Genomic DNA, 12,871 nt, shown 5'->3' with positions numbered 1-12,871 from the left:
TGCTGGAGTGGGGGTGGCTCGCCACCTCACTCTGAGGAAGATATAACGAGGTACGGGGGAGAGCAGGCAGGTGCTCCCTCGCGATTGGGAGGGAATTTTTGGAAGGATCTCGTATCTTCTTCATATGGTTTGACTGATAGGTTTGACAGTTTTTCCACGCAAGAGGAACACTAACCACAGATGTGAATAGGAGTTAGGGTTTCTGTGCAGCAGATCTCAGATGGGTCCTTCAGGGATAGACCCTTTGGGGACATCCTCATTCTTTGTGTGTGATGATGCCTGTGAGATAGTCCTGGATCTCTATGTACAGAGCAGCCCTTCAAAGGTACGGCTGTAGTCTGGGGTCTTTTCCCTGTGGAGTGGCATGCATGAGCGGACCACCGGTCCTGTGGATGACCCCTGCCTTCAAAGATTGCTATGCTGAGAAAAGGAGATGACAGACCTCTGGATACAGAACCAGGCTCTTCCGTTCCCAGGACAAACACCCACCCCAGGTTTGCCATGAGGATTAAATGAAAAGTCCATGGAAGGGCAGCCAAGAACAATCGGGAGTCTCTTAGTCAGAGGCCAGCAAGTCTCTGCCTCTTGATCCTTGAGCGGGGTGGGGGGGGTGGGGGGGTGGGCAACCATGTTTTACATGTTCTGGTCACAGAATGAAAGCCAGAAGCCGTTGTCATGGACAGGGGGCGGGTGGGTACATTATCCCGAAGCCTTCTAATCCCATTTTCTGCTTTCAGGTTAATCCTCTTCCAAGCCTTTTCTGTCTGCCACACACTCAACTCCCAAGGCACTGGCCCCGGAGCTGGGCCTCACCTCACCCAGTCAAAAGAAGTGTTTGCTTGTGGGTGGGAGGGCATCTCAGGCAGGGGTATGGACAGGCAGTTCACTCTGCCTTGCTCCCTGTGAACAGATCCTGGGCAATCACTCTAACTGGTCACACAGTGACAGCGTTCAACACTATGCCCAAAGCACTTACTGTTGCCTGACACTGGCTAGGACCTTCCTATATTATCAACCTAAATTTTGCAGACAAATAAATTCAGGGAAATTATTTTAGCCAGATAACACAAGGAACAAAGGTGGCGTTCCTGGGGCCGCTGCTCCACCTTGGTCTGGCTCTGGAGCCTCACAGAGAACCACCTAGCTACACTGTCACTTCATGCTGCTTTTGTCTTCCTGGACTTTGAAACAGATCCATACTCCCCATCCACCAGTGATGGGAATGTTCTTCTGTATATTTGTTTCTCTTATTGGTTAATGAATAAAACACCGATTGGCCAATTGGCCAGATAGGAAGTGGGCAGAATCAGGATATAAGCAGGGACAAACAGGAAATGGCTCTCTTCTCTGCAGAGATGCTGAGCCATCATCACAAAGGAGTTGCAGGTGTTCCCAGGTAAACCAAGACCACATGGAAGTACTTAGATGAATAGAAATGGGTAAATAATTAAGACAGAGCAAGCCAATAAGAAACACTAGTCACTAGCCAACAGCTTTGTAACATAGTATCTGTGTTTCTTTGGGGTTGAGAAGGGCGGTGGGAAAGTTCCGGTTACACACCAGGCCTCCCTTCTCTGGCAACACTTGGCATCAGTAGGTGAATATGCTGTCTCCACCCATTGCTCTTGGATGTTATGGTTACTATTCAGGAGTAGACCAAGTCTAGGTTCTAAAGAGAGCAGCACTGTGAGCAGCTATGGTGTTTGCGGGAAGGACAAGATGCAGCATGCAGCTGGGAACTGAGAGATAGGTGGTTGTATATGCATGGCTGTCTGGAGGGAGGAAAGATGCTGCGTTAGGATAGTAAGATCCCATCCTCTTTTTACTCCAGGTTGCAAGTGTTCTCTCAATTCCACTGAACTAAGAGTGGCCATTTCTGCCCCCAGAAAGGGGTTCTGAAACAAGGCTTTTTAGTCTGAGGGAGAAACTCTTATAACCTCTGTGTGAATCTTTCTGAAAAGATTTTATGCCTTAGCTTGCTGCATACTCAGAAAAAGAATGTGTTCCCTAGCGCTAACCTGGGTGTCCCTCCAACCCGGGTTTATCATTTTTGCTTCGGATATCCACACACCCCTGCTAAGACTAAGTCCATAAAAAACTGGTTGTTCTATTGACCCTTCCTTCTCTCCACTCTCCACATATTTCTCACTTAGAGAAAGGCTCTAAGAAAGAAAAGTGCCTATGAACTTGTGGTGGGTGATGGTGATAACATACGTCTATGGTGTACCAGGCAAAGCCAGTCTGCCTGGAGGTTGTTTGCCTACCTCCTCCCTTCTTAATTATATCTCCAGGCTCCAGCGGTGAATTAAGATAGCCAGTGTCCTACTATAAGGGTGACACTCTTGGGATAAGGCTTTGTGCACAGACAGTCAAAAATGTGTTTCAATGAGAACCTTCTGGTGTGGGGGGGAAAGAATCCACCCTCATGTCTTTCACTTAGGATTTGGTATGGAGGTCCAAGCAGAAAATAGGCACCATTCGAGAAGAGCCTGAAAACACACCAAGCATCTTTCGTGTTTGCCACTGAGATTTCGCTCCTCAGAGGTGTCAACCCCCCTTAGACATGTACACGTACCACTAGCTACATGCATCATAGACATAACTGGGCCCGGGAAAGGAGCTTTTCAAGAACTCATGGCTGAGAAGAGTATTTGTCATGAAACATCATTTTATTAATCGATTAATTTTTTTTTTTACAAAAATAAACAATCTAATGAACAAGAAGTATAAAAGCTTCTGGAAATGCAAACTCCAGGAGGGGGAGAGCCTGGTTTGGGCTGCTTGGTGGCTTTCACTGAAAGCAAATGAGGCAGAAAGGCTCTGACCCTACCCCCACCCCAGGTCCTGGCTCAAATGCAATCTGTTCCTCCACTCTAGTGTCGGCTCACATGGATGTGGGCATCACTGCCCATGACCCCTGGGCTGGCCTAGGAGCAACCTCTGGGGAGAGGGCAGAGATAGCCTTCCCAGGTAGCGGTTCACTCAACACCTTGGAGCATCCATCTCTCAGCTCCCCATTTGGAGCTGAGCTGAGAGAGTCCTCTGCAACTGACTGATTGTCCCCAAGCAGTTCCTGCCCACTGTGGCTTATGCAGCAGTGGCAGTGTTCTGGCTACCCTCTCAAACCATGAATGCAGCGATGGGGCTGCCCATTGAACTGTCCCAGTTAAGACTAGCCTGAGCCCGGTTTGCAGCCCCGAGCTCCCGAGAGGCAGTCACAGCTCCAACAGTCTCAGACCCAAGCTGGCAAACTCACATTTTAACATTTTTTGCATATTGCACGTTTGTCCTGGTCACTTCAGTTGGTCTGGGATGTTAGCTTTGTCTGCAGGGGTTCCCAGGTGATAAGCAACATCTCGAGTGAAAGCCACTCCTGCAGCAGGTAAGCCTACTGGTAAAGATGCCAGCCGGTCAGCTGAGCCCATCACCAGTCAACCAGGGGCCTTCACATATGTGGTCTTGCCGGCATCGGGGACCACTTGGCTCCATCCAGTCTTAAAAAAGACCAGCTTCCGACCTAAGGACAGAGATGAGGGGTTACAGGTCTTGGTAACTGTCTCCTGGGAGGCAGGGCCACCATCTATAAAGTAGCCGCCTTGAGGGACTCATATACACATACATCTCTCTCACTACTCTGCCTCCCCTCTGGCTTTTCTGAGGTGGGCCCTCTACATTTCCCATCCTTTGGAGAAGTCTAGCCACTCCTTTGAGATAGCCCCTCCCTCTGGCTCACCTGTCCAGGTGGTCTGGTTGGTGACCACAAAGGCACGACACTGAGCATGGCTCTCACAGACATCTATGGCTTCAGCCAGGTTGAACACAGACAGGAGGCAGCCGCCATGGTGGTAGGATGGCCAGCATCGATAGTCCTCCTGTGTGATGGTACTGTCTGGAATGCGCTGGTACTCTAAAGAATGATGGGGAGAAAGGGAGAACAGTGTGCCTAGGGTGAGGGCTCATTTGAAAGCTGATGTCCAGACCAGCACACCCAGCACGGACATGAAGGCAGCCAGAGCTGCAAAAATCTTGCTTGGCAGCCAAAAATCAAGCTTGGATTTCAGGACATAGACATCTCTTAGATTTAAGGCCACCTAGCTAGTTTAAACAGCACAGGATAAATGGGGCACATGCAGGCCAGGCACATACTCAGAGATACCAGCTGTCTTCATTGGGCTCTGAGGTCAGGGCATCTTAAGACATTTGGAATGGGCCCCTCAAATATCATGGTACGCATGTATTTCCATGCAGTTTGATTAAAAATGCAGGCTCTGATTCGGGAAGGCCTGGGGTGGGGCCTAAGGATTCTTGACTAGATCCCAGTCTTGCTTACGTATTGCAAGGGTTCAGAGCTCCTCTGACATACTTGGTCCTGACTTCGGGGAAAGGTCAGCCAAGCTTCTAAGACAGGCCTGGGGCCCCAGTAAAGGAGTTTTAAGGTTAAGAGGCATCACAAAATGCCACAATTCAGGGCTCATGTGTCTGAGAAGGTTCCAGGTCTCCCTGTGGCGCAGAGCCCCTGAGATCCAGCGAGTGCAAGGGCTCTACAAGAGGCTGAGAGTGAGCCTCTGGCTCCTTACTCTTTCCCACTGCCCTGGAAGCCCAGGTTGCTGACTGATAATGCTGAAGTCCTGGGCCTCTGGTCACCCCACCCTCCTGCCTCCTTCTCCTGCCAGGGACTAGACCAAAGTCCAGGCAGGGTTGCCTGTGATTTATGGCCCCATAAACTGAGTCCTCGGGGACAGAGCCAGCCATTGTTCACCTCGTTAAACTTTATTTACAGGGCTAACGAGGGCTCCCCCACCCCTAAGGCTGGCCAGGCCTCCTTGAAAACAGAGGCTGCCCACCCCTTGCCCCCCTGCCAACCACTGCTAAACCCTAAGGCTTCTGTAGAGGGACCACTGCCTGCAACAGTAGCTATAATTCCCCCCATCCCTGGGAGAAGTGGCTTCTTGGCTGCTTTCAAAGTAGGCTACCCCCTTCTTCCAGCAGCCCTCCAAGCCCCAGGAGTGCAGAGGAAGGAAAGAGAAGCAAATGTGTATTGGGTTCCAGCTGTGCAATAGGAACTGTGCTAATTGCTTTTATTTACACACCTTGCAGGCTATTTAATCCTCCTAAGAATTTTGCTAGGTGAATCATCTTGAACCCAATTCATGGATGAGGAAAATGAGGGGCTGGGGTAAGTCGCAGATCCGGTTCATGGAGGGGCTTGAAGCCATGCACAGGAAGGCAGAATGCTAGCTGTTCTAACTCAGTCAGGGATGGGACTTCAAAGGGAGAGTTCCGCTGTCTAAGTGATTCCAAGTGAGCGGCCTCTGGAGGCCAGAGTCCCCAGAAGAGTAAGCCAGAGCCGGATGGAGGACACTCACTCTCACACCTGCTCCCACCTGCCAGCCCCTGGAGTGGTCACTCACCAGCACTGCTGCTTGTGGCGTTCTGCAGGTACTGCCCACTCCGGAAGAGATGCAGTACCATCTCCAGCTGGGCCAGGGTCTCATCCACACCCCAGGTGAGCTCCCCTGAAAGGTACAGTATAGTTATCATGACATACCCGGGCTCCTGTCCCTCCCCACAGCCAGAGCTTGGGCCCAGAGCCTGGTGGCTAGGGAGGGCCCTTACCACAGAATGCTGTCTTAGAATGCAACAGGTCCTAGACTGTGTATTTCCCAGGGTCATTCTTGTCCCCATGTCTCATAGGCAGTGGAAGGGTCCTGAGGCTTACCTGTGGCATTGACGATGGTACCCAGCAGAGGCCGGAGGGAGGGAGGGGCACTATGGGGCAGGAGGTATGTGAAGAAGAACCTGTGGCCAAGAGGGGACAGGGGCTCAGGGGCCCAGCCTTTGGAAGTATGTCCTTCCCTTTCATTTCCACTGATGTATGGACATCAGTGTGGTGTGAGAGCCCGATCCTCACACAGGGACCAGGCATGTCCACACTATCCCAGGGACTCAACTCAGCCTTGAAGCATGGGAAGGGCACAGTTGTGACTATGACTAATTTGAGTCCAAATTGGGACCAGAGGTCCCCTTTCTCCACCCTTCCTCATCTTCCAGCCCACACTGTCCTCTGTTTGACCCGAGAGGTGTAGTACCCCCATAGATGGTGCTTCTCAGCTGTGAGGAGCTTTGTAAAGGTCAAGAGCTAGGGTAGAGAAGGGACATGCCAGTTCTGGCAGCCCTAGGCCCTGAATGAATGTGACACTATTTTAAGACGTCTCCAGCTGCCCCTATGAACTAGCTCTCACAGCTCTCTATTTTTAGTCCCCACAGCCACATTCTCTCTTGACTGGGGCCCCGTGGTTATTCTCCCTGGTTGGCCTTCTGGCCCCCATGGGGCTCTCGCCCTGCCAGCCCCTCCTTGGTTAGGGTCCCAAAATGTAGGGTCATCACCTGTAGGCGTTGTAGAGGTTCCTTTTTTCATTCATGCCCTCACACCAGCCCTGGGCAGAGCAGGGCAGGGTGAAGTTCCTGGCTGGAAACTCGAGGACACAGTCAGCAACACTAGTACATGGTGTCTCCTCCACTCGGGCATCATCCAGGTCCGTGACCTTTAGCTCCCCATCCACTAGCACGAACTGCCGAGGGCGGAAGTCAAGCAGAGTGACCGAGCCCAGAGGGGAGTGGGCTAGGTGATGGAGGAGGCGGCCAAGGCTGAGGCAGATCTGAGAGCAGACACATAGGTTGGGTCAGGCCTCCCAGACTCACAGGCTCTGGATTTAGCTTGGAGATTGGCTTTCCTCTTTTCTGGGTTCTAATGCAACAAAAAGGCTATGGCCAGGGCCTTGAAAAGATCACCGATCTTCAACTGGCCCTTGGCTGACCAATCATGCACATGGCATGGATGACCCTTGGCTGACTAAGCATGCACTAAGCATGGGCTAGGAGCGAGATAGCAGTAGGAGTGTGCTCATGTGCTCAGTAGTGAGTGGGGAGAACAGCAAGAACACAGAACATCAGGATCCTCTGTCCCAACCCCTCCCCAAATCCCCCACCCCACCTTGCCTTCCACCTCCCTTTGGCCTATGGCTGAGCCACCATGTGCTTCTCTCTTCCTCCCTCCCTGGCTACAAAGTCTAGGCTGCTCTGGGAGGCTGCCTTCTGAGGGAGAGCCATCCCCACAAAAAGCCCAGGCTTACTCGGAATCGGTCCTCCCAGGAAGTCTGCAACAGCTGGATCATTTCCACAGGGGCACCCAGCTCTGTGATGGTGGTCAGTGTGTCCGGGATGTCCTCACTGTCCTGGTAGCAATAGCCATAGAGCTGGGGGAGATCCAGGGCAGGTCATTAGGTCACAGGGTAGAGGCAGGGACAGATAGAGATGGAACTATCAGATGCTCCTCCCTCTGCCCTTGAGGCCCTCCCTCCCTCTGCCTTTGCTTTCTGCTCAAGCCAGTCAAGAACAGTGTTTCCTGGGAAATTTGGCCTCTGTTCCCAGAGCCCTTACCTCTTGTTACTCAGGGAGATGGGCAGGCTTGGCCACCATGTATCAGGTAACGTACTATGTGCACAATCCAGTTCTTATTTTTTTTCAAGTTTAACTTATTATTTTTGTAGTGTGTGTGGTATGTATGAGTGTGTGTGCTGAGGTCAGAGGGCAACTTCCAGGAGCTGGCTCTTGTCTTTCACTGTGGGTTCTAGGGAGTGAACTCGGGCCTTCAGGCTTGGTGGCATACACTTTCACACACACTTTTACCTACTGAGTCATCTTGCCAGTCTTCCAGTTCTCAAGATTGCCCTAGCAGCTCGTGGCCTCTATCACTATGTCTGATTTTGGGTGGGGAAACTGATTTAAGCAACGTTTGTGTGGCTTAAATGGGCTATACGGCTAACAAACACAAGAGCTGGGATTTAAACGGATGCCACGACAGTTCCACAACCTGGCTCCCCTGTTATAGTACACAGGTCAGCAAATGATTATCTGGTGCCCTCCCCTGGGTCAGTTTCTCTACTGTCTCAACTTCCCGAAGCACAGAGGCACATCTGGATAGGTGACATACAAAGAAGACACAGTGAGAGTGGTTCTGGGGAAGGTCTGCTTTCCAGTGTAAGACGCTCCATACTTCTTCTCACACCCTGGGGACAGCTGGCCAGGGAAAAGCACAGGAGAAAACCCTTGCCATAACACCCCCATTAGCATCTCACAGGGAGGCCTGCTTCTCCATGCTTCCCCCAACACACTGCATAGCTCTGGCTCACAATGGGCTCCAAACAGCCAGGACCTTACGGACAAAGCATGGGCACAAAGGCCGAGCTGTCTAAGTCATACAAGGGAAAGTGGAGATCTCTGTGGTAGAGGGCTGAGATGGAGCCCAGGAAGCCCGTGACCTAAACATGCCAGTACACAGCAGTTCCTCATGCCAGTCTTCTTACCCTCCCCAGATGCTCTTCCTGTCCCAAACACTCTGGTCCCAGGAGTCCCAATCCTGTACGACCAGAGAAGCTACACTCTACCAGGCCACCTGGGCTGTGATGCAGGGGACCAGGCCCTGTCCTAGGTACCCTCTTTTTCTCTCTCCTTCCATACCCCCAATCAGCTCAGGGAGGCCCCAGATCCAGGATGGGCTTTGGGGAAGGTAAAGAGAGCAACCCTGGGGCCTGGTTCTCATTTTCTTGCTCCAGTCCGGGCCTTTGTGGGAAACTTCTGAAGGTTATTAAACACCCAGAGGTCGTTAAATGCACTGTTAACAAGGTATTAATCAACACTCCTCAGGAAAAAAAAAAAAAAAAAAGATACCACTAACCCCCCCCCCCCACCAAAACAAGAAGCACGGGACTTGAGCACCATAGTTGCATCTTTTGTTCTTTCTGGAAGAGAAATACACTCTAGCATGGTCAGAATCTGTGGCCCAGGCAGGCCTGGGGACTCATCTGAGGCCTGAGGTTCCAGGATGATGGAATCAGGAGAAGGAAGATTCTTGTGCCTTTTGACCCTGGGCGTCTATCCTACCAGAAAAATGAATGTGGGGGACAGAGGGTCCAAAAGGCTGATAGTATTCCCCAGGTAGTCCTCTAGTGACCAGAATCTGCTGGGAAGAGCACAGTAGGCCTCTAGTAGAGCCCATAGCCTAACTTCAGGCTGCCAGAGAGGGGGGAGGGATCTTGAGAGCCCGACATACTTTAGAAAGTCCTCTGGCTCCTCCCTAGTTCAGCAAACAGTCAAATGGTTGTGAAATTTTAAATGATTAGGAGGTATTAACACAACGCGATTTCTAGTTCCTGGCACACAGCTCTGAGGCCTCTTGAGCAGGCTGTGTGGGCTACAGAACTGAAGAAGCCAGAGGGACATGGCCTGGGAGTCAGAGAATGAGTGGGCAACTCACCCTCAAAGCAGTCCCCAAGATGTGACAGGGACTTCCACTTTTCCCTAAGACCCTTATTACTCCTGTTCTAGGGGGATTGCTCCAGCCTCAGACTGGAGCGGTCACAGTTCCGAGAGACGCCATGCTGGTGAGGGCTTGGGTGAAATGTGTTCTGTTGCAATGTCTTATCTTTCTCTGGTGCCCTCATTACTGGAGGAGACAACATTACAGAGAAGGATCTGTCTGGGGGTCTGGGTGGGCATCTAGCTGGATACTTGTTGAAATGCTTGGTGAGGGTCAGTGAGGCAGGAATTCCTAAGGCATAGGGAAACCCACTGAAGGGCAACCCTGTCCTGTGAAAGGACCTCGAACAACTAATGAACTCTGGCTGTCCTGCTAAGTCACTCAGGGCATCTCCATCTCTTCAGAATCTGGCTGGCACCAGGGAGTTTCCAGAAAGTTCCCAAGAATCCAAAAGAGGAAAAGAAAACAAGTTCCTCCCAGTTAGAATGGCCACGTAACCAGCTGCTAGCTCCCTTAAGCTCCAGCCAGTGTTAGCCATACAGCCAATCATCAACACACACAACAGGTAGCTGCCTGGGACCAATGCAGGGCCTAGGACTTTGGCAGAGCTTGTCACAGTGTCTGGCCAGGATTGGGAAGGCATGTCCTAGGGAGACTTGGAGCCTCCAGGAGTACAAGTAGCATTCTGGCCTCTTCTATTCCATATGGCCCACAGATCCCTGAAGGTCTGGGGCCCCCACGGAGAAAAGAAGGGTTTCTGGTTAGCTTGTTGGGTGTAGAAGGTGAATGTGAGGGACTGTGAGGTGGGTGAGATTCACCGCTGGGAGTTGCAGTCAGGGGTCCCTTTCAGTGAGCTCAGACATAGGCAGAGGGAGGAGCAGTCTGTCTTATCCCAGGCAGAGTCAAGGCAGAGCCCTCAGAGAGGGGCAGTGGGCTGTGTTTGGACATGGCTGGCATGGTGAAGGCCCCTTCTAAGTCTTGGAGGGACAGAGGTGGGGCTCATCTTTCCTGCCTGTGTCCTCAATGAACAGGGACACAGAGTTTCCTACCAGGAGGGTATGCATCTGGCTTTTTGAACCTTCTAGTCTCTTGGCTAAGCACATTTAAAAGAGTGTGTGGCATTCACACTGGCAGACCTTAAGTCTTCTGGCCTAAGACCCTGAGGCTTCTTCCCCTATGCTTCAGCTGGACCCACTAGAAGTCCCAGGAAAGCCCACAGTCACTTCTGGAAAAGGCTGTGGATTTTCTGGCCTCCTTTATCCCTTCCAATGATCTGTGAGCAGAGTGAGGAATGAGTGAGTGACTCTCCGAGAATCAAGTTAGACACACAGTTGGTCTCTTTAGAGCCCTTGGCGCGCACACACACCGTCTCCAAAGCCAGACATGTCACTGGACTTTGAAAGAAGTGGGGTTCAGGCCCTACCAATATGGGGGATCCTGTTACTGCAGCTGGGAGTTGCCTGAAGCTCACCGCAGGAGCTGGGCTCGAGGTCACTATGACTGGAGATAATACTCCGGCGTTCAGCCGTCAGTTTTAGCCAGCAGCAGGGTCCTACGTGGTCATACCACCTTATTCACTGCCCTACCACCAGTTTGGGCCCCTTCCTGCCCCTGCCTCTGATGGATGCCTGTAAGTTGGGTAGAGTGTTTCATCCAAAGGGTGAGAGGCAGAATAGGTGACACTCAGTAGTGCCCTGATCTGGGTTCTGCACCTAGCTGCAACCGGGACACAGTCATTGATGCCTCGTGACTTAACTCTGTAAGACTAAGGAGTCTTCCAGAGTGACCAGCCAGCCCCCTTATCCCGGAACCCCACTCTCGTACCTGCAGCACGTTGGGGTGCCGCAGCCGCTCCAGCAGCACCATCTCCTTAAGCAGCTTGTGGGCCGCCAGGCGATAGCAGCCCCTTCGCGCCCCGAACTCGCGCACGCAGCTGCCCAGATCGTGGCCGCTGAAGTCCACTGCTTTAAGCGCCACCGCGGCGCCGCCGGGCAGGCGGACCCGGTACACTGCCTTAGTGTAGCCTGAGCCCACGTACTGCGCGCCAGACACGTTGCGGAGCGCGGCGCAGCCCAGGCGCGGGCCCGGGCCGGGGGAGCCCGGGCCGGGAGCAGGGGGCCAGCCCGGAGCGCCGTCGGGAGGGGGCCGGGCCCGCGGGGGCCGGGGACGCTGCAGGCCCGGCCCTCCCGGAGCCAGGTCCATCAGGCGTCTCCGCTCCGGCCGCCCGGCTCCCGGCCCGGGGCCCCCGCGGGAATAGCGCTGCACCTCCTCGTAGCGCGCCCGGATCTGCCGAGCTAGCTCCCCACGGCCCCCGCGACGGCCCGGGCCCGGGGCTGCCGAGGGTCCCGGGGACTGGCCTGGCCTCGGAGGCTCCGAGCCCGGTGCGAAGAGCACGTTGAGAACGGAGCCCAGCAGGAAGGAGGCGCAGAAACCCGCGGCCACGGCCGCCCGCCGGCGCCGCATCGTTCCCCTCCCCCCCGGCCGGCCGCGCGCGGCTCCCCGGCCCCGGCCCCGGCCCGGGGCGGCTCAGGCTCCGAGGCGACTCCGCTTCGCGCCGCGCCGGCCCCCTGCCCAGCCCGCGCGCATGGCCCGGGCAGCCCCGACCCCGGCCCCCGGCGGGCGGCACATCGGCCTGACACTTGCCTCCCTCCCGCCCTGCCCCCGCCGCTTATAAGGCCCGGAGCCACCTCCCCCCCACCCCCCCGCTCGCCCGCCCGCCCCTCCGCCAGCGCCTCCCAGCGCCCGGCCGAGCCCGTCCTCGGCGCCGCCCCCTCCGGCCGCCCGGGCCGGCCTTCCCCGCTGACTGACAGCGGGACCTCCTCCCGCGGCCAGCGGGGCCTGGGAAGCGGCGCGGAGGCGGCTCCGGCCCTGCCCAGCGCGCGGCCCGGGGAGCTCAGACCGGGGAGCGGGGGAGGGGGCGGCGGCGAGCGGCGTGCACGGGTTCCAAGCCCGAGGCGAGGCGGCATAACGGGACCCGGAGGCCGAAAGCGGAGCTGGCCGGCAGGGTGCGGGGAGTTGGAGGGGCGAGGCCAGCGGGTAACGGGCTCCGAGAGACGAGCCGCCAAAGCCTGGATGCGGGGTCACAGGGGGTGCACGGCTGCCTCCTGGTGTGGGGGGGTGATCGGGGCTTTGGGGATGGGCGCAGGGGTCCCGCTTTATGTGACTGAGGCTGCTCGGTGACATCCCGGATTCTGGGTGTGGTGAAGGGCGGCGGTCTGAGGAGGCGGCCCGGCACCTGCGAGAGCGGGAGGGGTGAGGACTGTGGAGTTAATCATGAAGTTTCAGGAAGGTCCTGTTCAACGTGCCTTCTTCCAGGACTTTCTGATTTGCCTTGTCCCCGAATCGCCACATCTAGACAGACGAGCTCCACCCCCACCCTGGAGATCCCCGATCTCTAACCCGCCAGTAGGGGATTTGGAAACGTATGCAGTGAGTGCATTGGTGTCCACGCACGTCTGTCTGTGGAGTGTGTGCATCCGCGTGCCTTGAAGGGGCTGTGTCCCAGGGAGGGAGTGTGTGTAACCTGTGTGTAAGTTGGTGCTGACTCCATCA

The 12,871-nt window shown here is 54.6% G+C and overlaps 1 protein-coding gene across 1 annotated transcript; it reads right to left on the bottom strand.

Annotated features, from left to right (window-relative positions):
* Positions 1–2,650: 2,650 nt before the first annotated feature.
* On the bottom strand, positions 2,651–11,921 carry Pkdcc (protein kinase domain containing, cytoplasmic). The gene is made up of 7 exons (XM_051175163.1): positions 11,144–11,921; positions 7,134–7,256; positions 6,388–6,659; positions 5,720–5,799; positions 5,412–5,516; positions 3,734–3,907; positions 2,651–3,517 (listed from the first exon to the last, which is right to left on the bottom strand). Exons 1-7 carry the CDS (start codon positions 11,780–11,782, stop codon positions 3,432–3,434), a joined length of 1,479 nt encoding a protein of 492 aa, XP_051031120.1. The 5' UTR covers positions 11,783–11,921; the 3' UTR covers positions 2,651–3,431.
* Between the last annotated feature and the right edge of the window lie 950 nt (positions 11,922–12,871).

This window comes from Phodopus roborovskii, unplaced genomic scaffold, assembly GCF_943737965.1.
Source record: "Phodopus roborovskii unplaced genomic scaffold, PHOROB, whole genome shotgun sequence".
In the NCBI taxonomy this organism is placed as follows: domain Eukaryota; kingdom Metazoa; phylum Chordata; class Mammalia; order Rodentia; family Cricetidae; genus Phodopus; species Phodopus roborovskii.
The sequence above is the reverse complement of the archived record's forward strand: the minus strand, read 5'-3'. Positions and strand labels throughout refer to the sequence as shown.

What these genes read in the sequence shown, in the direction of transcription:
- Pkdcc (XM_051175163.1), bottom strand. Translation starts at nt 11,782, where the DNA reads ATGCGGCGCCGGCGGGCGGCCGTGGCCGCGGGTTTCTGCGCCTCCTTC. An exon ending in CCTGGGAGGACCGATTCCGA is followed by an intron (nt 6,660 to 7,133) that starts GTAAGCCTGGGC and finishes GTCTGCTCTCAG; the next exon opens with ATCTGCCTCAGCCTTGGCCG. An exon ending in AACCTCTACAACGCCTACAG is followed by an intron (nt 5,800 to 6,387) that starts GTGATGACCCTA and finishes TCTTGGCCACAG; the next exon opens with GTTCTTCTTCACATACCTCC.